The following is a 26670-nucleotide window of genomic DNA, read 5'->3' on the forward strand; positions in this document are numbered from 1 at the left end:
ACTTCGCGGTGCCAAGACGCCGAACTGTGCCACAAGATCGGGAGGGGTTACCCTGTGGCGGATGCAAAGTCTTGCCTCTGGGTCGGAGAATGGGAGATGCCTCTCGGAGGGTGTAGATGTTATATCTCGGTGTAAAATCCAGCCTCATAGATTGCCCATCCAGAGAACTGTCTCTTATTTGCGGGATAATTCCTTAGCACTCCTTACCGCCGACAAGGAAGGGGGCTTTGTGGTGCTTTCGGAGGTCATGTATAAAGCGAAAGCAGAGGAAGCTGTGTACTCGGTGTTCGATACAAGAAATGACGTACGTCTAGAGCGTGTAAAGAGTGCGGCAAAAAGGTTATGCAGCTCCATGAATTTGGATAAGCTTGTTAAATCCATAGACAAGGCGGAAAAGGTAAGCTTGGACCTTTTCTTTGCTGCAAAAACTCATAAAGTGGACTGCCCTCTGCGGGTAATTGTCTCTGAAAATGGAACTTGGCAGAAGTCGCTTGCAAGGTTTCTGCAGCAAAATTTAAATTCTCTTACCGTTGACGACCCTTTCAAGGTGAAGAACTCTGACGAGGTGATCCGATTTCTTAAGGACACGCCCAAGGCGAACCTGTCGGCTTTCTCAGTCGACATTAAAGACCTTTATTATTCGATCCCGCAGGACAGCCTACTGACCAGTGTAAGGAACTGCATAGACAGACATGGGGTGATTCCGTTTCAAAACAGTAGTGGTTTATCTGTCGATAATTTCCTGGAATTACTTTCAACTTACCTTAAGTCAACATTCGCAGTTTGGGAAGGCACCATCGTCACTCAAAAAAACGGAATATGCATTGGCTCCTGCGTTGCTCCGGTTTTGAGCGACATTTTTCTAGCGGAGCGGGACCGAGAATTGAAGCGTAGAAGTGAAGGGTCCAGTGTTGTTGGCATCTTCAGATATGTGGATGATTTTCTCGTTTTCACCGGCACAGAAGATATGTCCAATCAGGCAAACATGTCTAGTGTTCTGTCTTTGTTTTCTGAATGCCTTCAACCACTAATCTTGACGCATGAACTGGCTGTGAACAGATTCATCAGATTTCTTGACTTGGGTATTTATTTTTCTGCTAACCATGTGTGCTGGGCTTATGAACCGCGAGGAAACAAACCTGTTCTTCCTTTTGGTTCAGCCCACTCAAAACTAGTGAAACGTGCGATTGTTAAGTCATGCTTTTGCAGTGCTCTCGAGAAATCGTGCGAGCATAGACTGGAGTCTGCGTTCCTTAACCAGGTGACCAGGTTGAACAGCTCTGGCTATCCAAGCACACTCTTGTTAGCGGTTGCAGAGAGCTTGCTCAAAGAGAGCAGGGAAGTGGTTCGTAACCAGGACGGAGCTGACAGAGATTGGAGAAAGAATATGACGGTATTGCCGTACATGCACACCATCGCCCACCAGCTCAAAAAAATAGGAAAAAGAGCAGGAGTTCATGTGGTCTTTTCCGCACCTGAGAAACTCTCTAAACTATGCAAAAAGGTGAATTCCGCCGTCTCTTTCAGCAACTCCTGCGCTGTTAGGCACAGGCAGCCATTTGTGAAGTGCGCGAAAAACGTGGTGTACTCGATTCCATTGCCCTGCGGACGAGCCTACATTGGCCAAACAGGCAGGTGCCTCAACGAGAGGCTCATGGAACATAACAACAGCTTCATCGGGGCATCTCGTCATCTCGGCATACACTGCCGTGATTGCCAACAGTGCAAGGAACGTGGTCCTTCTTTGGGAGGAACCACCATCCTTCACAAGCACATAAGCAAAACAGCCAGGGAGATTGCTGAGGCTGCAGAGATTGCAAAAAAAAGGGATCACTGTGTCAGCACTCCATCATTGCTGTTAAGTGATAAGGAGCGTCATATCTTGCGAATTTCGGAATGAGTATTATGGCTTCGACGTTCTTGTGCGCGTACTGCTTTTTAGGTTTTTTAGCTTTTTGTTTTTTCCTTTTTTTTGTCGTGTGCAGAAAATGATGTGTTCGCTTGCGATGTGGCGCCGCTACCAGATGCTCATGAATGATTGTACCTTTTCGTTGCTGCGCATGTCCGCTGTACACCATATATAGTCGCTCGCACAGCAATAAACTTTTGTTGAAGTCGGCGCTTTGTGGTGTCTCCCCTCGTGTCCGTGTTCGTCTTGCGCTGTGAATGTTAGTATTTTTCACTGTATGGAAACATAGATGCAAAGAAAAGCTGAGCCCAGTGGTGCCATCTTCTTGTTAGAATGGGAGCGATTTTTGTCAACAAACTGACGCTCCTCTTAGGGCTAGAAACGGCGCAATCATTACTCTAATTAAAAAATTAATCGAATTTATCGCTTATACGTTTTGTTGTAGGCGAGATGAGATGAACCGAAAGCACAGTGGCCCATTTATGGCCAGTGAACGTGCTGAAAACGGCAGTAACAACGACAAATTCAGTCCGAGGCAAGGGGTTCTGCTTTGAAGGGGGCCACCATTTTGGAAGTGATATTTGAACGTATGCAAGAGTCACGCACACTAAACTCGGGAAATTGCATACCTAAACGTGAGCGCACGGTAAAGGTGCACTAAAGAGGAATCTGAACTCGTCTTTTTACCACAGGAACTCTATCTACATGTTCCGGGCATTCTTAGAAACCTCGAATTATTGTCCTGTGCGGCCGATTGCCCTAATTAAATCGGAATAGACGTCCCGGCTCCCGCCTTTTTTTTTTTTTTAACTCAACGCGGTAGGTAGGAGGAGTCAACCAACGCGTCAGCCAGTCCCGTGGCGGCTCGCCGCTCTGCCATTGGCGGAGTGACACGTAAATCAAAGATTTCACGTGTATTTTTATTTCCGTAGGCTTAATTTGCAGCTATATTGTCTGTGACTGAAACTGTTTATTCACTGAAACCCAAAAAACAAAAAAAAAACGAAACCGAGGTTGCCACTGGACTGGCTGAAAGGCACTCCACACGTTGGTTAACTCCGCCTACCTACCCCGTTGAGTTAAAAAAAAAAAGGCGGGAGCTGGGACATTTAATCCGAATTAATTAGGAAAATCGGCCGCACAGGGCAATAATTCGAAGCTTCTAAGACTGCCCGGAACGTGTAGATAGAGTTCCTGTGGTAAAAAGACGAGTTCAGATTGACTTCAGATTCCTCTTGAGTGCACCTTTAAGCCTTGATATGAAATAGGTTTGTGTTTTTTAGGGGTTTAACGTCCCAAAGCGGCTCGGGCTGTGAGGGACGTCGTAGTGAAGGGCTCCGGAAATTTCGACCACCTGGGGTCCTTTAACGTGCACTGACATCGCACAGTACACGGGCCCCTAGAATTTTGCTTCCATCGAAATTCGACTGCCGTGGCCGGGATCGCACCCGTGTCTTTCCGGTCAGCAGCCAAGCACCATAACCACTGAGCCACCGCGGCGGAGATATGAAATAGTGTTTGGCACATGCTGACTTTAAAGCACACTATCCGATATATCCATATGCCTTTTTATACTGGCACCACATTTTTCAGCGTCGGAACGTCGCCTGTGCACTCACCACAGTTTTGGTAGTGCTGCAAAGAACTACTGAGATGAAGTATAACTTCCCTCATATAACTTCATGCACCGACTAGCCCATCAAAGTGCCCCGTATACCATACAGATACCATGCCATAATAATAAGGCAGCCGGCTCTCTGGCTGTCTTTTTGGGACTTGTGATTTGCTGAATTAGGGAACCCTTTCAGACATGCGTTATGGCCAGCTTCCGAGAAAAATTGAAAATTTGTGTGTGTTTACTTCCAACGCCATCACTGCATGCTAACAGGCTTGACAGCACACTTGATAGGAATAAACCTATATGGAACAGTGGCGTCGTGGTAGAGCGTCCACCTTGCGTGCAAGAGGACCGGGGTTCGAATCCCTATGCCGCGCAATTTTCCGCCGGGTTTGAAAAAAAAACTCCTCGTGTCGATGGAATTGCATAACCAGGCCTGGGTTGCGGCCTGATCTCGGTGACCAGAACCGACAACGCACTCCCTCAGCAGAACAGGATTTGGTCACCGTGGTGTAGTACTTGGCCACAACCTTCTATGAACAAACCAATTAGTCCTCGGCCGTTAGTCCCCAGCGGCTGCAGAGCAACTGACCAAGGCGGTGAACAGTCCTGTGTTGCAGCGGAGGGTGCTAAGAATTTCTGGCTGCTGACAGGCCACCGTTGGAGTCTGAACCTGGCAATATTTAACGCTAGAACCTTATCTAGTGAGGCTAGCCTAGCAGTGCTGTTCGAGGAACTAGTGTGCATTAAATGGGATGTCATAGGGCTTAGTGAAAGGACAGGTGAGGCGTATATAACAACTGCACAGCTACAATAGTCCTCCATAAAGTCAGCAATAAAATTCCAATAAGGAAGGGCGTCAGGCAAGGAGACATGATCTCGCCAATGCTATTCACCGCCTGTTTACAGAAGGTATTCCGAGGCCTGAATTGGGAACAGTTGGGGATACGAGTTAATGGAGAATAGCTAAATAATCTGCGATTCGCTTATGACATTGCCTTGCTGAGTCACTCAGGAGGTGAGCTGCAAATCATGATCAATGAGTTAGGCAGAGCAGAACGGTGGCTCCAAAAATTAACATGCAGAAAAATAAAGCAATGTTCAACAGTCTAGCGAGGGAACAGCAGTTCATAACTGGCAGTGGGGTGCTGGAAGTGGTAAGGGAATGCGTTTACTTAGGGCAGGTAGTGGCCGCTGATCCGGATCATGAGAGGGAAATAACTAGAAGGATAAGAATGGGGGAAGCACATATGGCAGGTTCTCTTAGATCATGAATAGCAGTTTACCAATACCCCTCAAGAGATACATATACAACAGCCGTATCTTGCCGGTACTCACCTACGGGGCACAAACTTGGAGGCTAACGAAAAGGGTTCAACTTAAGTTAAGGACAATGCAGCGAGCCATGGAAAGAAAAATGATAGGTGTGACGTTAAGAGACTGGGAGCGGGCAGAGTGGGTGAGGGAACAAACACGGGTTAATAACATCCTAGTCGAAATCAAGAGGAAGAGATGGGCTTGGGCAGGGCATGCAATGCGAAAGCAAGATAACCGCTGGTCCTTGAGGGTAACGGAATGGATTCCAAGAGAAGGCAAGCGTAGCAGTGGGCAGCAGTAGATGGGCGCTTGAGATTAAGAAGTTTGCCGGCATAGGGCGGCCGCAACTGGCAAAGGACGGGGTTAATTGGAGAGACATGGGAGAGGCCTTTGCCCTGCAGTGGCTGTATTCAGGCTGATGATGATGATGATGTTCCATACCATTGTCTTCATGATTTTTCCCACACACTTGGTCAGTGGGATAGGCCTCAGGTTGTCCATAGTCACAGCTTTACTACAGAAAATAGGCTTTAGCTAAAAAATTTTTGTGGACTCAAATGCAGCTTTTTTGCTTTTGTCTGGGAACTCTCTTTCAGAATGGTTATCTATTTTTAATGATTAATGATGCAAGAATAATCTGTAACGGGGGCACGGTTTTCGTCAAGCCATCGTTTTTTGCTACTTTTTTTGCCGCGCTCCCAGTATCCAGATGTGGTGCTGAATAAACTGAACTTAATCTATATTTCTTGTCTTTCTTTGGCCATTCTAGATCTCCCGGAGCTGTGTGTGTAAACTGACTGCGAAAGCAGTTTTTGAGTATCACTCACAACTGCTGATTGGCACATGCACAATAGCTTTGGATGAGCATCAGCAGCAGTTGTTACTTTGTACACTAATGCCAGCCCGCATTCTTGTTGTCTAGCTTTTATCAGACCTTTTAGTATGATCAAGAAGAGAAGCTTTTCCTATTGTGACAAGGAATAGCAGTTAACATTAGAGGGCTCCTGAAATGGTTTTAAAAAATTAAAATTGCTTTTGAAGAAAGGTAAGGCGAGTGACGGTCTCACTTCTTGGTGAACACCTCAACTGCTCTGTGGAGGAAGGGGAAAAGTAGGGGTTGAATGGAGGAAGAGATAATGCGGCACCGTAGGGAAGATTTCCAGGCTAGTTTTGACCACCTGGGGTTTTTCATTGTGCAGTTGCTACTTGCTGGTTTGTTTTCAGAAAACACAGCAGCAGAATGAATTTTGGAAAGGCCATTCTGGGTAAGACTTGGTTTTATTTAGCACTTTTGGTGTGCAGATGTGCAGAAGGATTTGGCTTTATCTCAAAAGAAAGGGCTCTATCTATATTTTGCAGTGTCAGTAACCATAGAATAAAACTGGATTCATTTTGGTTCTGAGGTAAGCTTTCTTGGGGCTCTTCACTGGGAGATGGTAACAAAAAGCACCCTGCAAGCACCGCAGAGCATGACTGGCTGTCTTCTGCCTTGCGTAGTGTGCTTCAAGGTGAACCATTTTTTGTCCATTCTTTCTGCAGGACTGAGCTAAGCCTGGCCATGCATCTGCGTACACATACCCTGGAGGTCAATTTCAAATGTAGCGTTTGCAGCAAGATCTACCGCAGCCGCTGCAGCCTCAAAAAGCACATTGCCACTACGCACCGTTCGAGTCTGCGAGTGTTCTGTGCTGTTTGCAACCGGGGCTTTCTCAACCATGCCTCCATGGTCCTGCATGCCAAGTTTGCACACAAGGTGGGTTTTGGCATTACTGTATATACTTGTGTAAGGGCTGTACCCTCTGTTTGGCTACCAAAAGAATAGCTTTATGTGTGCATAATTTTGCCTACGTGGTATGTTATGTTGGGAGCTGATAGACAATAACTGGCTGCCACACAGTGCGATCACGCACGAGTCGTCCCGTTCGCCAGACTCCGTATGGAGCCGTCAACGTGTGGTGCCGCAACGCTGCTAACTTGTCTTGTGCACTCAGTATTCGCACCAGAAAGCACAAAAACATTATGCCACGCAAAAAAACTAGAACGGGGTGCACCCACGCTAGCGACACGTTTCTTTGCAGCAATGCATCGCCCACCTTGGATGCCATAGTACCGCACCCTTCGCCCCATTGTCATTAGGCCTAGCATGCTTAGCATCGAAGCTGCAGTGAAAGTGCTTTGAACCTTGTCAAAGCTTACACTCTAAAGGGTCTAATCTTGCTGCCAGTGTACTGTCGCACAATAATCTCACGTTAAAATGCATGTATAATTGAAATGTGCAAGGCCTTCAATAGTGAAGCACACGCGGATAAGCAATAATTACTTTTATCAAAACCAGCGCTTGAAAACACACACACACTATGCGCTGAACTGACAACTGAATTTTATTCATGAAGCAATGCTAAATATATGTAGTGCAGATAAAACAGTCGACAACCAGTCCCGTCATTTATTCCCTCCTACCCTTAACTTCCTGCATCCAAAAGTGCCCTTTCCTTCGATAGCAGCAAAAGGGGCGTGCTGCTCACACATGCGTCTTTCCATTCAAAGATTGCTTTTGCCTCAATAATGTCTCGTACGTGTATTGAGCAGTTGTCCCTGTATTTTTAAAACGGTTCACACTTGCAGTCCTGGCAATGGATGACAAGGTTCCCATCCATTTCATTTCTTAAGTTTCTCTTGTGCTCACTGAGCCGATCATTCAAACATCGGCCCGTTTCTCCAACATAAGTTTTCCTTCACGTCAGCGGAATGTGGTACACAACTCCTTCGGCGCATGCGAACATAGGGACCTGATGTTTCTTGTTGCAGCCTTTGGATTTTTTCCAAAAAATGCTGGCATTTTTGACAATTTCTCAGGTGCCGAAAAGATTACCTTTGTCATTACCCGAGAGGCAATTCTCTTCGAATTGTGGGATGATTTATGGATATATCTTGTCATCACCATCCTCTGCTTTACTCTAGGCAAGTCTTTGATGGTTGTTTGCTTGCCACAAAGATCCCTAAGCATACCCTCTGCCACTGAGACCAAAGCTTGGAAAGGATACCCCTCATCTTTCAGCCTTTCCACCTGGTGGCAAAAACTTTCCTGAACAATATGCAGGCAGGATTTTTCCAGTGCATTATGAAAACATAGCTTCACAATCACCCTCTTCACCAGCTTGGAATGCGCCGAACTGATTGGCAGCAAGCCTTTGTTGCCTCGAGGCTGGTACATCCAGCATGCATGATCTTCAGAGAGCAGAAGTTTTATGTCCAAGAAACAAATGGCGCTATCAGTTGTGGAGACTTTGTCCCACTAAGTCCCCTTTGATTAGCTTTCCCGCGATGCACCCTCCCCGGTTAGTTACTTTAACTTGTTAACAAGGGAGGGCGCCGGCGTCAGAGCGACATCAGCACCATGACTGGTGTGACCGCTGCGCATGCGTGGGGGAGCATACTCTCTTCGTCTGGGGAACGTCAGTGCAAGCGGGCTGTTCGGCGGGCGCTCTGCTGTTCGCCAACGGGGCGAGGAAGTGGCGGGGAGAACGTTCTCCCGTTAGACCGCAGTCGTGGTCTAGTGGCTTGGGCGTCCGCCTCGGCTGCGGAAGGTTGTTGGTTCGAAACCCACCGCCGGCCACCCACCGGCAAAAATGGGCACAAGCGTCCCCCGGCTCGGCGCCTGGCTTCCTGAGGGGTGTGTGCTTGGATGCTTGGAAGAGGCTCCGCAAACCCCGCTGCACCCCACGGGGGGCAAAACCAGTTTTGAACACTCAGCCTGCAAAGGTGGTTCATGATTCAGATGAGACAATGAGTTGATCTTGGTGTTCGATGATGTTTAAATGAGCTCCCTCTAGGGAGTTCAGCAGATGAGAATGTGCTCGAAGAAGTTCAGCATGCTGCGTCATCTCGTCCCGTTAAGCTTCAGAGTTTCCCCTTGCCCTAGTGTGGGTGACCATTCGCTCATAACCGCTCTGTGCACAAGTTCGGGCGAAAGCGTGCAAAAGGAAAAAAACGTGTTAATGACGCGACATTGTTGCATACTGTGCAACAAGCAAGCGCCAGTGGTACGGGATTGCGTGACGATCACGTTGCGGGCGGCGACACTTCTCCGTCTCTGCTGGATAACAGCGGTGTTCTTCGTGCCGATTGTAGTCGCATACGAATTGACACCGCGCCTGTCACTAACAGTGACATAACTCAAGCGAGTGCCCGTGAGCAGTCTACACTTGTTCGACTGGAATCGACGCCGGCGACGGCACGAAAGACCGCGCTGTTCGCCGATGCAAGTGATGCATCCGCAGGATCAGACACAAACGGAACAGCCTCCTATGCAATAATTGACCTCAGCATTGCGAACGTCCTCTTGGATGCCGTGCGGTGCAAAACGTGTCGCGGATGCGTGAGGTTGATTACCAGCGACCAGAGCTATGGCCTCGCCGTGAAACTGATCGTGCTATGTGACAACTGTGGTGAGATTGCGGCCGAATGGAACTCGTGGAGGGTTGACGGTGAGAAAAAGTGCAATCCTTTCGAGCTCAATATTCTTGCTAGTCGAGCAATGCTGTCGACCGGTAACGCCCAGACAGTATTGAACGATATCTTTTCGGCGATGGAATTGTCGCGGCGTGGCATGCACAACAAGACATTTCAACGGCACTTGAAAAACACACTGCAACCGCGGCACAGGCCGCGCAGGCAGTGGCGAAGGTATGTGATGACTTGTGTTTTGGACACAGGAGGAACATTGCCGTGTGTTACGACGGCACATGGATGGCGCGCGGGCACTCGTCACATATGGGCGTCGGTGCCATAGTGGAACTCTTCACTGGTTATGCGCTCGATTTTGTGGTGCTGTCAAACTTTTGTCTGGGCTACGAAACCTGCCCAAAGCCGAACACTGACGGCTATGAACTCTGGAGATCGCGCCACGAGTGCCAAAAGAACACCAACTGCAAGGCTGGCCAAATGGAGGTAGAGGCAGGCAAAATTCTATTTGAGAGGTCTCTACAGCGCCACAACATGCGCTACACAACGATGTTATGCGATGGGGACAGTCGCACGTTTAATGCCCTTCAAGATGCTAAAATCTATGGCTACATTGAAGTAGTCAAGGAGGATTGCATAAACCATGTGCACAAGCATATGGAAGCAGCTTTGCGCAACCTCTTGTAGAGGCACAAGGGTGCAGGAAAACAAAGTCTTGGTGGGAGAGGAAGGCTCACAGCTGATCTAGTTGACAAGCTAGCTATATATTATGGCTGAACGCTAAGGTCAAATGTAGGTAATGTGGATGCCATGCAGCGAGCCGTGATGGCGACATATTACCACATCACGTCTACTGATGACTGCCCCAATCACACTTTGTGTCCCACTGGTGAGCAGTCTTAGTGCCGCCACAACGCTGCAGAAGCAAAAGAGGAGCCCGAACCGAAGCTTAAGTACAGTCTGCCAAGCGATGTGGCTGAAGCTGTTTTGCCCGTGTACAGTCGCTTATCAGAGAAGAGCCTGCTGCAGAGGTGCATTCGGGGGAAGACCCAGAATTCAAACGAGAGCTTCCACTCGATCATCTGGACCTTGTTCCAGGTGTTTGACTAGTTAGTTTGACTAGGTGACTAGGTTAGTTTGACTAGGTGTAACTTTGGTTGAAATTCTTCTAGCACATTAATTCTTGTCTTGTTGCACTCTATGATCCTTCTAGATCACTCTGGCAGGTCTATTCTCATCATGCCATAGAGTGTTTAGTAATTAGCTCACCTCCAAATGAGCAACATGAATTAGGTGAAATTTTGAAAACTAATTCATCTACAAGAAAACTAATCAGATATTTGAAATCAGCATGCAAAAATATACAAATTGTGCAAGTTTCATCCAGATCCACCCATAAATAAGGAAAAAAGTTCTAAGAGGGGTGTCCCCCCTTAAGACTGGCACGATGCACGACCCTGTGCATACTCCCTGTTTTTGACGGTAGAGTACATCATTCCAAGGGGCACTGCTGCATTCTGAAGTGGAACATTGCCAAATTAATCAATGGCTTCCCCCACGCACTGGAGCAATTTCTGATGCTGTAGGGAATAAAACAAGTCTTTTAAGCCAAAAGAACATGCTTTCAGCCGTTTTCCTATGTGTCCCTTCAGGAAAGTTAAAACATGGAAAGAATCCTTCACTAGAAAGGGTCATCAATAGTAAGGAGCTTAAGCTTCGCTTTAAGAAAATTTGCAATAGATTTTGCCAAGTTCCTGACTGCGATACTATAATTTTGAATGGGCACCCCGTCTTGTGGGTCTTAGCTGTGAACATCATTTTCAGGCTGTTGCATTGACTTTTTTCTATACTTGAAACAAAAGACTAGCCAATTCTAGTTTCTTGCAAAGCATCTTGCCTTCTGCTTTCAGCTTCCGAAGGGAGTTACTGGGAAGTTTTTTAAGCACTGCACTAACGACATCCAAAGCATTTGACCCAAACAATTTCTCTTTAAAACAACAAATCCACCATCTTTGTCAGCTGGTAACACACACAGAGAATTGTCATGAAGGCACGAAATGACCCGTCCTATTGGAAGACCAGGCTTCGCCGGCTTACGTCGTGGGAGCGCGTCCACACATTCCGAGATGCATTGATCACTTTTAGGCCCAGGAGTGAACCTCGCACCTTGCGAGGCAGACCGGCACCGGTCTGCCTTCTATAAGACTGAGTGTAAAGTCATTCCGCTTAATATGTGGTCGTGTGAAGCGAAATCCCGGCTATAGTGTGGTTTTGAAATCCGTTCGGTGACTGTGTGGAACAGCAAGTGGGCTTTCATGAGCGGCACTGTGGGCTTCTGAGGCACCATGCTGCTGCAAAATAAACAACAAAAAATTACGCGGCAATCGATGGTGCCTCAAAAAAACGATGTTTTAACATACCTTGCGCATTGCGACCCAAACGGTTAGCATGACCCCCCTTTGCAGAAGTGGGCATGGGCATGAGCAGTTATCAGCTTTCATTTATCAGTTATGGTCAGATGTTTAGGGGAATCCTCCAAGGTGGAGTAGTTTTGTAATAAGGGAGTGATCATTACACATTGGGCATCCACCCAAGCGCAGCCATACAGCTACAAAGGAAAGCTGTATAGCTTTTCTTTGCAGCCGTATGGCTGCGCTTGGGTGGATGCCAATGAATAAATACTCCCTTATTAGTTATCAGTTATCAGCTGTGCTTTTGAAAGGGAAGCTGCTCATCTGGTTATAGTGGAGTACCACTTACAGTAGCCGACCGATATTTCGGACTTCCCTGAGGAACCATCGCGTACCTCATAGGAGAGTGTGCATTTTCACGACCGACATTTCGGACTTTGTGGAGTCTAAGAGTTCAATTTTTCAGGCTAAAACAGACGGCAACAAAACTGTGGAGATCGTTTTATAACTGAAAGTTCGATATTTTGGCCTAATATAACGCGATGCAGAAGTACCGTATTTACACGATTGTAAGTCGACCTATGTTTTTTTAATTTACGCTACAATCAAAACTAAATAAGTAAAGGGGAGACAAACAATTGAAACTAAATACAGCTCACAAAGGAAACGGTGCGAAATACGGGGGCAAAAGAAAAAGAAACACGACAGGACCACCGCCTGGTCCTGTCGTGTTTGTTTCTCTTTTGTCCCCGTATTTCGTGCCATTTTCTTTGTGAATCATGAACCAACTAGCTCAAACTACTGTTCTCCTTAAATACAGCTACAATCGAAACTAAATAAGTAAAGGGGAGACAAACGAGATATCAGGCATGCTACAGTGTGGTTGCATTTTTGCTGCACAGCTCCGTTGCATCGCTCTTGGTGCTGGCCTTGAACAGTTGCTAGTCAACGTGCAGAACTGGCATCCCCTCCCCGCACGCTCGGGCGGCGGCCGATGGCGGCTATCGATAAACAGCAAACTGGCACCCCTCACTCCCCACACATGGCTGCTGACTGCGGCTGCTGATAAGCGGCGGCGGCTGATAACGCAATTGCATTCTACGGGAACCTCAAGCGTCCAACAAGTCTTCTTTTTAATTTCAAATGCGCGCTCGGCGCTCAAGGGAGCGCTGATAGTTGATGGAAGGGCCGCTGTTCCAATCGAGGCAGCACCCCCACTCGGAACGGTAGCGGTGCCAGTTAGTGTCGGTAGCCGACGGAAAAGCCGACGCCATTCACGCGTAGTTTCTCTTTGGCTCTGACGCAGTTGACTACTGCCGGCCGCGTTTCACAACTTTCTAAAGTAGTGCTTCGTCAGTCATTATCTGTGCTCCAGGTCCGGCAAGCGACCGGCGCTCGTTCAGGCTACATTCAAGATGGCTGCCATTTTTTACGCCGAAGAAACGAACAGCCACGTGCCGGGCCGCAAGTTCGACGTTTGCAACTGGTGATACAGGTGTGGCAGCCACAGCGAAGAAAATTTTCAGCTGTTCTGCGCGATGTCGTGATGTGGCTGTTTGCGAAGTGCAGGATTTCCCTGGACAACAACGTGCTGTGGGACTGCAGCAGCGATCACGACGACAGTGCTAGTGAGGACGATGGCGCAAGTGTGGACGAGTGGTCTAGTGAATAACACATTTTCATTTTGGAATGTGCCCATTAGCATGCCCGCGCGTGGCAGCCGATAGCGGCTGGCGATAGACAGCGGCGACTGGATAGTGTTATCTCAGCTATTCAAGGCCAAGCTTAAACAACCTGGGAAGTTTTTTTTTATTTTTCGGAAATGTGATTTGGGGGGGGGGGGGGGGTCCACTTACTTTCAAGTCGAAATACGAAATACTTGCTGTTGGGCTAGTTGGTTCACAACAAATTTGAATCGCACAAAGGAACGCTCACAGGAAGACAGGGAGAAGAAAGATAGAAAGAACGCGCACTACCAGCTGAGTTTATTGCAGAAAACAGCACCTTTATATGCCAGTACATTATCATTATTAGTGCATTATCACAGCCAGAACAAGCCAACAGGATAGAAATGTACAGAATCACGATCATATTTATACATAAACGCCAGTGTATTACTGCTTTCAGAACAAGGTATGAAAAAATTAGGAACACAGTAGCAAGATAGAATAACATGATCTACACAGGTGCTCTTTCTATCTTTCTTCTCTCTGTCTTCCTGCATTTGTCCCTTTACGCCATTCAGATTTATTATAGAAGTAAGCGGGTATTGATATCACAACCAACTCTTTCTCCGCTGGCATAAAATGCGCCATCTTGGATTTCAACTTAATAGGCAGGGCGTTGACCGTTAGAGTTTCTTACTATACACTAGGGGGAAAGCTGGCAGCTCTGCACTTCATCCACCATGGACGCTCGAGGCATGCTGAGGAAACAGCGCTTCAGATTGACATTGCTACGGATTGTTGGCTGTGCTGATTGTTGACATTGTTGACTGTGCTACAAATTGGATTTTTTTGGTTCAGTTTCGTTTTCACCACTGTAGTTTTTGCTGACGTTTTCTGCGCTTTGTGGTTGTGTAGTTATGCAGCTACACCATTTATGAGATCCAAAGCATCCGAAGGCGCTTGACATGAAGCGAGCTCAGTTGAGTCTGGGGTCTGGTGCATGCTTGGCCTGAAGTCTATTAGCCCCTTTGCTGGAAGCCATTTACACAGCAAGCTGCATGTGCTAAGCGGTGAACCTGTGCATTGAAATGGAAAGAAGGGAACAAATTTGTTTTGTGAATTGAGAACTTGACAGTCTGCTGCGGTGACCACTCTGCAAAGTACTTCGACAAGCGCAACTTATGTTAACCGTACTCGCCAAGGATTGCGTTTGGTTCATTTGGGAGATTGATGGTGGCTGCGCATTGCCTGTAGGAACAACTTCCAGTTCATGAATTATTTCACGCAAATACCCGCATGTTGCACTTGTCAGCGTGAATACGGCTGACACTTGTGGTAGGACAAGTTTGCGCTTCCTAATTCATGTTTTTCTTGGCGAAATCTGTAAGTGCAACGCCAGGACATGGCGAGAGCCTCCACTTTGGGCATGCAAACTAGTTTCTCATAGAAAAGCAAGGGCTCAGGCAAGTTTCTCCTAGCACGAACATAGCCTGTGCACGGACATAGGGCACGAACCCGCTGTAGCAGACTACACCAATGCAACGTTTGTTTTTCATAATGCGAAAACGGAAGCTTCTCAAGAGTAGTATTTTAAGCACAAACAATTTTTTTTTTCAAGAATTTTGCTCTAAAATGTGTGTCTGTTAAGCGCAAAAAAATTATTTTCCACGGCGGCATGAAGATTCTCTCGCCATAGGCAAATGCGGTGCTCTTTATGCCTGTATGCTTTTTCCACTCATTTATTGCAATGTACAGTAAGCATATTTTATTACAGGACATATGGATTGTAAAACAGCACTTCCTTGCATTATATAATTTGCGAAAATTTGTATTTCTGCAGTCGTAGCTATGTTTTAGGGCCAAGCTAAGTACGATGCGCTATCTTCCCGGCATTCCCACAGTGGATGAAGTGTCGTTGAAGGAACTCACTTATACAGTGGTGCCAGCTTTCCCTCTAGGTAATATTTAGAAACTCTATAGCACTGACGGAGCGAATCGGACGGACTGGCTTGGATAAGCTTAGCTATTTGTTCTCCATTGTGGCCATTTGAGATAATGGGACGCATGATCGCATTGAAAACAGCACAGTGGGAGAGCTGCAGCGTCCACCGCGGCTTGGATGACGCCACCCGTGGTGCGGGACTGCAAACACTGTTGGGGGTGGGGGGGGAGTTCATTCGGAGGCGCTTGCTTCCGGTGGCGCCTTCCCGTGGGTCACCTCTCGGTCTTCGCAAGCGTCGTTGCATTCGTTCGCAGCAGGACTTGCGGCTGTGTCGCACTGCCTGGCATTGTGACGTGGGAGGGTGCAGACATGACAAAAGCATGACTATGGCTCAGGTAGTCTAATATTATCGCTTTTAGGCGAAACATGGGGAGTGGCGATTTTCGCAATTTTGAAAGGTAATTTTTCACAGAAAAGTTTTTTTTTTTTTTTGAAGTTCACGAGTTTTGCAGACTGTTCGGTTATTCGGACTATATTGAGGGTCCCACTGATTCCGAAATATTGGTCGGCGACTGTATAGTGCAGATTTTCGTAGCCCCCGCAGCATACGTTATAAATGGTCTATACTGTGTTACGCTCCCCGTGCTGGTGCCCATTCCCAGCAAGAGCATTAAGCTCCATGTGTAAAAAAAAAGTTAATTGTTTTGTAAATTGGTTCTGGTAATTAAAAAATTTGAATTGCGCACCATTTACCTGGCTCGTTTGTGCTGGCGGTCACTTTCACAGATGAACAGTTCGGAGAACAAACTTCCGCTAACCTCCAGCGCATTCCAGTATCCGAAACTACTGGAGATGTTCTAATATTGAAATTTTCAAATGTGAGTCGAATACAAATATGACGAAAAAATGGCTTTTAATATTGAATTGAATGTCGAATATCTATTCAAAACAAAAATAATATTTCAGAAAATGATAAGCAAATAATGGCACCTTATTTTTTTTCTCAAAATAGCGTATGGTCTTTGCGAGTGAAATAAACAAAACTAGACTGCCTCAGCACCGTATAAAAACCATTATGTGCACAAAACTGTATACTACTTGATTAAACAGCATAACAGTATCCAACCTGTAATGTGGTCACGCAAAATGAAATCCGTAGGAAAAGTAACATGACGGCTAGCAAAACCTCATCAGTTCAGAATTCAAGGGGCCGGAAGAAATGCCCAGGTTTTCTGAAGATCAGTTTATAGGTAAAATGGCCTGTAGCCTCCGGAAAAAAAAATGCCGAAAATTCAAAAATATGGTAAAGCCTTATGAGGTGGCTCCATCGTCCAAACACATATATAAGCCAGTGACGAGCGCCCAGTTTTGGCGTGCTGGGAAAACAACACGAACATAAGCAAGGAGAGTTATGATAGCGACATGACGAATTCTATGGATGTGGGCATTAAGTATGCAACATATTACGGAGGGATAAAAAAAAAGCGTGCTTTCATGTTGTGATTGTTCGGAATGGGTTGTCGGCCATCTTGTTAGCAGCACATGTGATGTGTAGGAAAGCCCACTTGCAGAAATTCCCGCGAGGTCAAGCCTAGCGGCGTCGGAATGCGATCGGTCCACGCTATAAACTACAGAGAAGAAAGGGAATAGGACCATTGTATTGTTTTCCTGCAACTTTAAACTCGATCTGTTTTGCCACAGTCGAATTTATGAAAGTCGGCATGGTATACGGTCGCTGGCAAGTATTCATGAATTTTCGAATATTTGGAAATTCTCAGATATGAATACGAACTGAACATCAAGCATATTTGATTCGTATTCAAAGTTTTGAATATTCACGTACCCTTACAAACTACCCAACTGCTCTTTGTTAAACAGCGCGGGAAGGCGGGACACACAAAAGAAAGATACGTAATACACGCGCTGTTTAACAATGAATCATTGTCAACTCGCCCAAATGTCAGCATTAACTGCCATCTCTTTGCTGTTCATTTTGCCGCTACTCATCCGGACTGCACATCACATGAAGGCGGTGTTTTTGCCTCTGACTGCTGGCTGTGTGATTGTGTCGTTGTATGTTGAGCTGCGCATGCGCTCTCGAGCACGGGGAACTACGTGACGTTGGGTGGGGCAGGCAATACGCGTTCACTTATATTTGTAGTCCCTTGACCAGTGACGGGTTCTGGGTGTCGACATATAGGCATCAGTATATGGTCAGTATTGTATGTTAGGACCTTTGCAGAGTTTTTGGGACGTGATCTCAAAATCTCTGCGTAATTTGCGCACCCCCTTTTAGAAGCCAGTTTGCAAATTACGTGAGTATATATGGTAGTGTAGTTCAGTTTTAGTGAAATTTTTTTATGTTGCTAGGCAGAGCTTTTTTGCACTTTTGCAATCGCGAACCGGCTTTTGGGGAGCCTGAAATTCAGGCGCACTGTGCCACGAAACCTTCAGTAGCATGATTTATCTTCTCCAAAATGTCAGTTGGTGACGGGATTGAGTTTACTTGGTTGTCACTGTTGGCCAACATGGAGGATGCTGTCGAATGTCAGGGACTAGAATTTGAGTGCAAGAAAGCTGCTCAAGAGGATGATGCCAGTGCATGGTATGACGATTTTTCCTGGATGTGGGGACCTGCCCTGCAGCCCCTGAGTTTGCTTTCCCGCGAGGCACCGTGCAGCGGCGGTCTCACCTCGAGGCTGAGCGGATTCCCTTGTCAGTTACATTAACTGGCAAGAGAGGGCGCCAGCGTCGCTGCGCGGGAGACTGCTGAAGCCTGCCCGCGGGAGATGGGGGCTCTTCGGCCGGGATAATGGGCCTGAGCGGACGCGTCGCTCGGGGCTCCGCTCTTCGCCGACGGGGCGAAGAAGCGACGGGGAGACAGGCTCCCGTACTCGTCCCGTCCGGCCTGCGGAGTTTATATCCCTTGCCCTAGCGCGGGCGAACATTCGCTCGGAACCTTGCTGGTGAGTCGGACGCCCTCGATTCATTAGCGTACCTTGTTGCTAGCTGGCGTTATTGTTTCTGTAGCAATAAATGCCTGTTTGTGTCAGCCAATGTGTCGTTCCTTTGTTCCCCCAGAGCAAGGCCCGCCGTGGTCGGCGAGCGCTCGGTAGCGTACGCGATCACGGGGTGGGGTCCGGGCGGCTTTGAACCGTGTCAGCCGCGATTGAGTGGGGAGAACGTACTTATCTCCCCATGTCAACCCCACATCTGGCAGCCCAACGTGGGGCCTGCTCTTGGAACATTGGACGACTGTCGGTTCGGTTCGAGGAACGCTCTTTGTCCGGACTTGACAAGTGCTAGGCCTAGAGTGAATTTTGATCGCTAGGACCTGCGGCATGCTTTCTTGAGTGCGAGGTGTATTGCGCTGCAGCATGTTTGAACTTTTCGACATGCTCAGCACATTTTTTTTCCCTGGAGTTTCTTCGTGAGAATGACTTGGTCCGCATCGAGGGAGTTCGAGGCCTAGCGCCCGCGGAGTCGCCGAGCCCGAAGCGAGTGAGTACGGAAGCCGCGTGGGTGGTCCGAGTTTCTGTATATATTTTCTCTACTATCTCTTTTTCGACTCTGGGAGTCGCGGCTCCGGGAGCCGGGTGGCCTGGGGCCACGGGTGCCGCTACGAGCTCGCTGGTATTGCAGCTCGGCACCGGGCGCTCCGACACCGTCCGATACGGTGGGCGCCGACCGCTCAGAAGCTGCTTTGTGCAGTGAGCGGGGTAGGACCACCCCACAAAGCTGATGTCTCCTCGCGGCTGCGCGCACAAAACCCGTTTCGGGTCTTTGTTGTGGTCACGGTCGTTGTCGGAGTGGTCGTTAGGCCTGAGGCTTTTCGGAGCTGCCTGCACCACATTAAAAGAGACATGACCACCGGACCGTGACGTTGAGAGGGGGCGCACTTTGCTGCCCGTCCGTTTTTTTTGTAACCTCGCACGAACTGAGCAGTCTCGTTCAACTCAAGAAAGGGCTTTGTTCACTCGAACTTTGCGTTTGCACAGCCGCCGACACGTTTTGCTAGCGAGTTAGGCATTGTGCCACGAGGCCCTTGCGGATGCCGTTTCCCCTCCCGTGACCTACGTTAAAGGCACGCCGAGAGCGTTTCGACAATTTTGCAGATCCGGTGGAGCCACCCAGGCTTGCTGACCGGTGCACATCGTCTCGCTGCCACCTGCTGCGACGGAGCGGCCTGTATCCTGTTCGCCGCATCCATCTGGGGCAGCTGTGGCGAGACCAGTCAGCAGTCACCTCCGGCTGCTGCTGCCCTGGCGACTACTGCAGGATCCTGGCCTGCAGTTTTCCCACCGGCCTTCGATTCGCGGGCCTGCGGACACGGTAGTCCGCGGGCCATACGAGTCGTCCCAGCGGAGACCTTCACGCCGCCTTCGGAATACCGCGGAAGTCTGCGTGGACGCTGTCGGCGTGACCTCCGCTGCAAGACGTGCCTCAAAGACATGAAGACCAGGAGACTCCTCCATAGCATGTACTTTCAGGCGCGTGGGTCTATTTAAGGTTGAGGGGATGTGGGGACCTGCCCTGCAGCCCCTGAGTTTGCTTTCCCGCGAGGCACCGTGCAGCGGCGGTCTCACCTCGAGGCTGAGCGGATTCCCTTGTCAGTTACATTAACTGGCAAGAGAGGGCGCCAGCGTCGCTGCGCGGGAGACTGCTGAAGCCTGCCCGCGGGAGATGGGCTCTTCGGCCGGGATAATCACCCTGAGCGGACGCGTCGCTCGGGTCTCCGCTCTTCGCCGACGGGGCGAAGAAGCGACGGGGAGACAGGCTCCCGTACTCGTCCCGTCCGGCCTGCGGAGTTTATATCCCTTGCCCTAGCGCGGGCGAACATTCGCTCGGAACCTTGCTGGTGAGTCGGGCGCCCTCGATTCATTAGCGTACCTTGTTGCTAGCTGGCGTTATTGTTTCTGTAGCAATAAATGCCTGTTTGTGTCAGCCAATGTGTCGTTCCTTTGTTCCCTCAGAGCAAGGCCCGCCGTGGTCGGCGAGCGCTCGGTAGCGTACGCGATCACGGGGTGGGGTCCGGGCGGCTTTGAACCGTGTCAGCCGCGATTGAGTGGGGAGAAAGTACATATCTCCCCAATTCAACCCCACACAGTGTAGGCAATCCTAGCCTTAGTTGTTCACACGAATTAACTGAGCTCATGGTATTGAAACTGTGGCTTATGGACAAACGTTGCTATCTATTTTTTGTGCTAATTTTTGTTGATATATATTTTTTCTGCCCAAGGACAACGCCAGAGCAAGCGCTGCAGTTGAGGTCACTTCTGCTTCACAGTCCTGTCCAATTGCATCCACGTCACTCCAAACTGTGATCTCAACAACAGTCACGGATTCGGGCCCTGCCACAGCAGCACCCATTCCAGCTGTGACGACAGTGTCTGACCTGACAGCCATGGCCTCAGTACAAGACATGATTGCAGTGCCGACTGTGTCCTCAATTCAAGACTTGGAACATTCGGAGACAGTTGACATTGCGTCAGCTTCAATTCCTGTTTCACTACCAGTGCCAGCCTCAACACCAGAAGCTGTAGTCGAAATGGAGGAGCCATCGCAGGAGATCACGGAGCTCACTCGAATGGAGCCCGGAAGCCAAGAGCATGCTGCAGTGGAGCAGCTGTTTGCCAGCATTCAGCAGCCCACGGTCCCAGTCAGTGGGGAGCCACCATTGACTGTGGTTGGATCAGCGCAGCACATGCTGCACATGCTTTCGGTATCCCAAGTTGAGGAAGTGGTCAGTGATGTCTGTATGACCCAGAATGACTGCCCTGGTGTGTGGTAAAGTGAGCCTGTGCATCTTCTAAGTTGTCAAGAGTCATGCTGTGTCATTCCTAAGTCACAGCAGCACTCACAAGAAAAAGTATGGCACTGTGTTGTTCCCGTAGCAGCTGTAAAAAATATGCTGAATTTTCACTGTTTACTTCAGTTGCTCACAGCTCTCTTGGTATTATTGTGCAGAATCACTATTGGCAGCGCATGCTGTCCTGAAGCCAAGATGTACAAATAGTGCAAGTATAACTTATAAAATAATGTGGTGGGGTTTTAAGCATGTAATTGACATTATTAGGCCATACCAATTATGTCTTCAGTGCATATAATTTGCTGTTGATTCATTTCAATAAGTTTGATTTTTTTATGCTGAACGTAAAAGCGCAAGAAACAAGGACATAGAATAAGACAGACAACACGAGCGCTTGTGTTGTCTGTCTTATTCAATGTCCTTGTTTCTTGCGCTTTTTCGTTCAGCATGGAAAACCAACTCGCCCAAACGCGGCCTTTATTGATTTTTTTTATATTGACTGGTTTTACTTTCTTCTCAAAATTGTGCTGTGCTATGACGAAAAATTGCGTGTAATACTGTGTTGAAATAAATGTTTGCATTGTTTTATATTTAGCTTCTTCCCCTCTTGTAATGCAGTGTTCAACACAATAACAGTAGAGTAGGGTCTCGTGTGCAGGGATAGGACAGCTGCGCCATTTTGATGCAAATGCGATTTTCTGTGTCATACTGTGCCAAAAACATTAAATTGGCCAAAATTGCACCAAAACTGCACCAACGGCCAGGCAGGCCATCATGATCTTTTTCTTCGTATGTTACAATTTTCTGGTTTTTGTAGCAATGTGTGAATATTAAAAATTTTGGATAGCTTTCGAATGACGCTTGATATTGATTCAATTAGCACCGCACTCTAATTATTTGAAGTATTCAACTCTTCTGAATATTCTGGAATTATGGGCTTATTTGTTTATCTCAACCTCAAGCCAGCCATTGTGCATTCCAGACGGCATTCACTCGTTGCAGCCAGCACGTGTGATGAAGCTAGGCCTTGTACGAAAGCAGTGTTGACAGCAGCCAGTGCAGCTTCTGTGCGCCAGCGGGTCGGAAAACGGCACAGCACCTTGGGGTTGGGCTACGACACAGTCATTGAGTGGCGGTGAGCAAGGTGGCGAAGACTGTGAATGAGTGCCGGTGCTGCAGTTATTTTCACAGTCACAACACCATGAGAGACGCATCTTGGGAAGATAGCTGAACGGGCAAAGCTGTGACACCTCTGCGCTCTTCTGTGGTTGGTCAAGAAGGAAGTGGAGGGCAGAAACAAAAGCTTTGAATTGAGCCTTGTACAGAGTGACTCACGGACTGCATTCGGTGGAGTAGTTTCATATTCGCACTTTTGGTTTGCGACGACACTTTGGCACATCGCGTGGCTATGTAGTGCTGTGAGATTGGTATGCGACAGCTAGGTGATTAATGGTGCATGTTTCGGGTGGCATTCAGTGTTCTGCTTAAGGCGTCACCAGAGAACGTGGAAAGAACGGTCCCGCACGTATTGTGACCCCAAGATGTCGCTGTTTGTTCCCCTGGGCACCTTGTGTTATTCCGCACCACTTTAATAAGTCTTTGATGTCGTTCTGACAATGAGGAAAAAATCTCATCACTTTGCATTGCTTTTAAGATTCAGTACATAATGGCAGCTTGGCATTCCGTGTGCTTTGTCATGTAAGCATTAATCGAAAATGCAACTTTTTCACTGAACTCAGTAATGTTATTCTATGGATTGTTCTCAGGTTATTACTCTATGAAGTAAAGTTTATTGCTGCAACTGCCTAACCTTCCTTTCTTTGTTATTTAATGCCTGGTAGACCTGGTAGATCATTTGGGAATTATGACATTGATGAGTAAATGAAAATGTTTTTTTTTATGACTGTTTTTGCGAAAAGTAATTTATTTCCTAGTTTAAATCAATGTTAAACAGCGCTGGAAAACTGAACAGATGAAAGAAAGAGCGCACAACACTAGTGCTTGTAAGGCAATAGCGTTAGCTCTTGGGCCAGTTGGTTCTTGCTTAACTTGAAAAAACGACGTTCCAGCAAAAACACAAGGACGCATACACAAGAAAAGGTGGTACACATGGGCAGACACTGGACTTTCAACTGTGCTTTATTGAAACAGAGATTGCCGCGCAATCCTTCCGACGCATGCGCATCTTGACATCCTCCTGTCACTTGCAATGATGTCAACCATTATCAGCCCACTAGGTATACATGTTTCTTCTTTGTAAGACACAAGGAAGTGTCACTAATGTAGTTTTCATTCTGATTGCCGGTGTGAAAGGCTTCTAAGAGTTCACGCTCATATCTGGTCTTTCCCCTCCCCAGAATTGTCACACGATTGAACGACAGCACATTCTGTCCGCACTTATCGCAGCTACGACAGTGAGTTGGCAAATGCCTGTCCTGGTCCCCCGCTCCCCCAAGTGATGTGTTGTGGTCTTGCAGTCGCCTGTTAATACACCTGCCTGTCTGGCCTATATGCACTTTTCTGCAGGCCAGCAGAAAGCAATAAACCGACCTTGAGTCACCCACGGTCGGCTTCAACTTTAACTGTTGGCTAATGGCAATTTTTCAAATTTTCACAGGCCAGACTCGTGTATCTGGACCTCTTTGCAAAATCGTTTTGATTATTACCCCTGCCACATGGGCAAATTTAATGCCATTAAATGCTGACGTGATCTTTATGTCATGCTACATACGTCCCTAAAGTGGCAGAGCTCCTCGCTTACAGCTAGGATGGATAGCTCACCTTCGCAGTGCATACCCGGGATGCCCTATTTTGGGTGGCAGTGATTTCAATGCCCCGCATCAGACTTGGGGTTACCCCTGCTCTAGTATGCAAGGAAATGTAGTGCTGGACACATTTAATGAGGCAGAGTTTGTGCTTCTCAATTCCCCAGGCACCACAACCCGCCGGTGGGATCACTCCCAGTCTCATCCTTCATCTCCAGACCTAACATGGTGGTGTGGTGCACACCCTGTATCCTGGGACCGAGAAATAGACTGTTGGGGCAGCGATCACCATCCATTGCTTATTGGGTTGGATAATGATTCCCAGCATAGCCGTAAGCGCTGTTGCCATGTCACAGAGTGGGACTTATTCAGGAGGGCACTCAATGACTTCCTGCTGTCAGCTCCACTGAATCTGCAAAAAGCTTTGTGTACAGCGCTTCAAAATTCCACTCATTCAAGTTGGGTAGAAGAAAGCCGGCCGAGTCCGGATCTACACCTTCTTCGAATTTGGGCAGCCGTCGTTGGGCAGAGCTGGCGGTCACTCGTGACCCATCTTCGTTGCAACGCCGAAACACATTACATCGTTTAACAGCTGCAGCACGCCGACATGAGAAGCGCCTTTCTCGCCAGCGATGGCAGGACTGGTGTGCGTCTCTTGGCTCATCGTCGACTGCATCAATATGGCGCACCTTTCGTCTCATGGAAATCGGAAAGCGTTCAAAAGACCCTGCAAGTTCAGTATGTCTTGCTTCGGGACAGACGCCAAGTCAGTTTGCTTCAGAGGTCGTCAGAACTTCATTTCCAGCTTTCGACCAACAACCTCCTGCATTCATCTACCTTAATATTCTTCCTTCAGAAGCGGGCTCGCCTCCTAGCAAAGTACACCTTGAAGGTATGGAGACACAGTTCACCATGGCTGAGTTTCTTGCAGCTATAGATCAAACGGAACTGCGTAAAGCTCCTGGGCTGGATGGACTTATCTATGAGGTTTTCAAAAATATCGAAGGCCCGGCATTGGAGTGGTTACTTGAAGCCCTGAACACAATTTTGATATCCGGAGACATGCCAACTTCATGGAAACATGCTGAAGTGGTGCCGATCCCTAAGCCCAGAAAGAATCCTAGCAGGTTAAGCAACCTTCGCCCGATAGCGCTTACGTCCACTCTAGAACGAATGATAACTACTTGGCTCTCATGGTGGCTGAAACAGTATTAATGGTACCACTTGGCTCAAATTGGCTTTCGCCCTCACTTGAGCACAGAGGGCGGACTGGGCCACCTATCAAGCATGGTGCTGCTCGGAAGCAGATCTCGCAAAATCCGCACGCTTCTAACCATGGACGTTCACAAGGCGTATGACGTCAGCCGCTCAGCGATCTTGGCCATTCTACGTTAGCTTCATCTCCCTCCTCGAGTACGCAACTTTGTGGCTTCATTCTTGGAAGCCTGCTCTATCGCCATATGCATCGGCAAGGAACGCGTTGGCTACTTCACCGTTATGAGGGGCGTACCTCAAGGATCCGTGCTGGCCCCAGTATTATTTAACATTGCTCTGCTTCCTTTGGCATGGCAACTGGCTGCTATTCCAGGTATGTTTTATTTGATGTATGCGGATTATATAACTGGTTGGTCAGTACACATGGACCTTACCCGTCAAGAAGTAGGCCTTCAAGACCGCTCTGGACAAGACCTCTCAGTGGTGCACCAAGATTGGCCTGGCGTTGTCGGTTGAAAAGACAAACTTCATAGTTATCACTAACCGGAGGAATAGACGCCGCCTTCTGCTCACACCTATACAGCTGTCCTTGAACAGCCAACTTCTTACTACAGCCTCGTCGATGCTGGTGCTAGGTGTCGACCTGGACAGCTCTGGATGTGCAGCACTGTGGGTTCGATCTGCCCGATAGAAGGCCGCCACTACGCTCACCTATTTCGCCGACTTGCCCAGAAAACAGGTGGTGCATGCTTCAGTATGGCTCGAACGTTTGTCCGCTCTGTGTTGCAGCCTCGGCTCGTTTACCAAGCACAGTTCCAACGCCTTACCCCAAGAAATTGGGACCAATTAGAAACAGTCAACAGAGGCCACGTGAGCTATCACTGGCCTTCCTCGCTTGACCCCTATTCCTGCACTACAAGCGGAAGCTCAGCTGAATACCATTGATGAGCTCATGGAGCAGCGCCGTAATGTGCGCAACCTGAAAATATCAGCAACTCCTGCAGCATCTGCCCTAGCAAATTACTTTGATCACACTCATCCTCTTCTTCACGCAACGGACCACTACGTGTCATGCGCAACGCTCACCATGCAGTGCGAGAAACAGAGCCTTTTCTCCCAACAGGCTCTGTAGGCACACTTCAAGCTTACGTGGACGCAAGCACCAAAGATAACATGTTGCACACCAGGCATATTCCTACTTCACAGAGGCGCCGCTTCCCTCTGTGATAGCAGAGCTCATTGCCATTCATGACGGCTTGTCCACTTTAAAGGACCTCCTCTGTACTCCACCAAGCTGTCTTATCCTGTATATTGATTCAACACAAGCAGTAGGAACTCTACGGCACGTATCCTGTCCACTGGGCATTGTTGTTGATGTGTGCTCCATCGTGGATCCGTATCCATGCCCTGTCCGAGTTCTATGGGCTCGACGCAATACGCACTATATCAGGGAAGCGGACAGTGCATCCCATCCACTGCAAGTGCCATACCCGCTTCCTCTACTGAAATTATTCGCAGGAGACGCCGTACTACCTAAAAAGTAATTTCTCCGC

General features: G+C 48.0%; 2 protein-coding genes across 4 annotated transcripts in view; both read left to right on the forward strand.

Annotated features, from left to right (window-relative positions):
* Positions 1 to 21992, forward strand: part of LOC144129433 (uncharacterized) — a 99574-nt gene extending 77582 nt beyond the window's left edge. For 2 of the 3 annotated variants that reach the window (XM_077663602.1, XM_077663603.1), the window contains exons 13-14: positions 6384 to 6597; positions 20568 to 21992. In XM_077663602.1, the coding sequence (XP_077519728.1) occupies positions 6384 to 6597; positions 20568 to 21119 (766 nt within the window). In that variant the 3' untranslated portion in view covers positions 21120 to 21992. The remainder of the gene's footprint in view (positions 1 to 6383; positions 6598 to 20567) is intronic. The other variant, XR_013313919.1, reaches the window with a different exon arrangement.
* Positions 161 to 2270, forward strand: LOC144127711 (uncharacterized). Its single transcript, XM_077660624.1, has 2 exons — positions 161 to 1462; positions 2199 to 2270. Exons 1-2 carry the CDS (start codon positions 248 to 250, stop codon positions 2268 to 2270), a joined length of 1287 nt encoding a protein of 428 aa, XP_077516750.1. The 5' UTR covers positions 161 to 247.
* Positions 21993 to 26670: the final 4678 nt, after the last annotated feature.

The sequence above is a fragment of the Amblyomma americanum genome, chromosome 4 (genome assembly GCF_052857255.1).
Source record: "Amblyomma americanum isolate KBUSLIRL-KWMA chromosome 4, ASM5285725v1, whole genome shotgun sequence".
In the NCBI taxonomy this organism is placed as follows: domain Eukaryota; kingdom Metazoa; phylum Arthropoda; class Arachnida; order Ixodida; family Ixodidae; genus Amblyomma; species Amblyomma americanum.

Bases quoted from the DNA above. Each gene is read 5' to 3' on its own strand.
- LOC144127711 (XM_077660624.1), top strand. From the start codon at position 248: ATGTATAAAGCGAAAGCAGAGGAAGCTGTGTACTCGGTGTTCGATACA. The intron at 1,463-2,198 runs GTCTTTTCCGCA...ATGGAAACATAG, and splicing joins AAAGAGCAGGAGTTCATGTG to ATGCAAAGAAAAGCTGAGCC.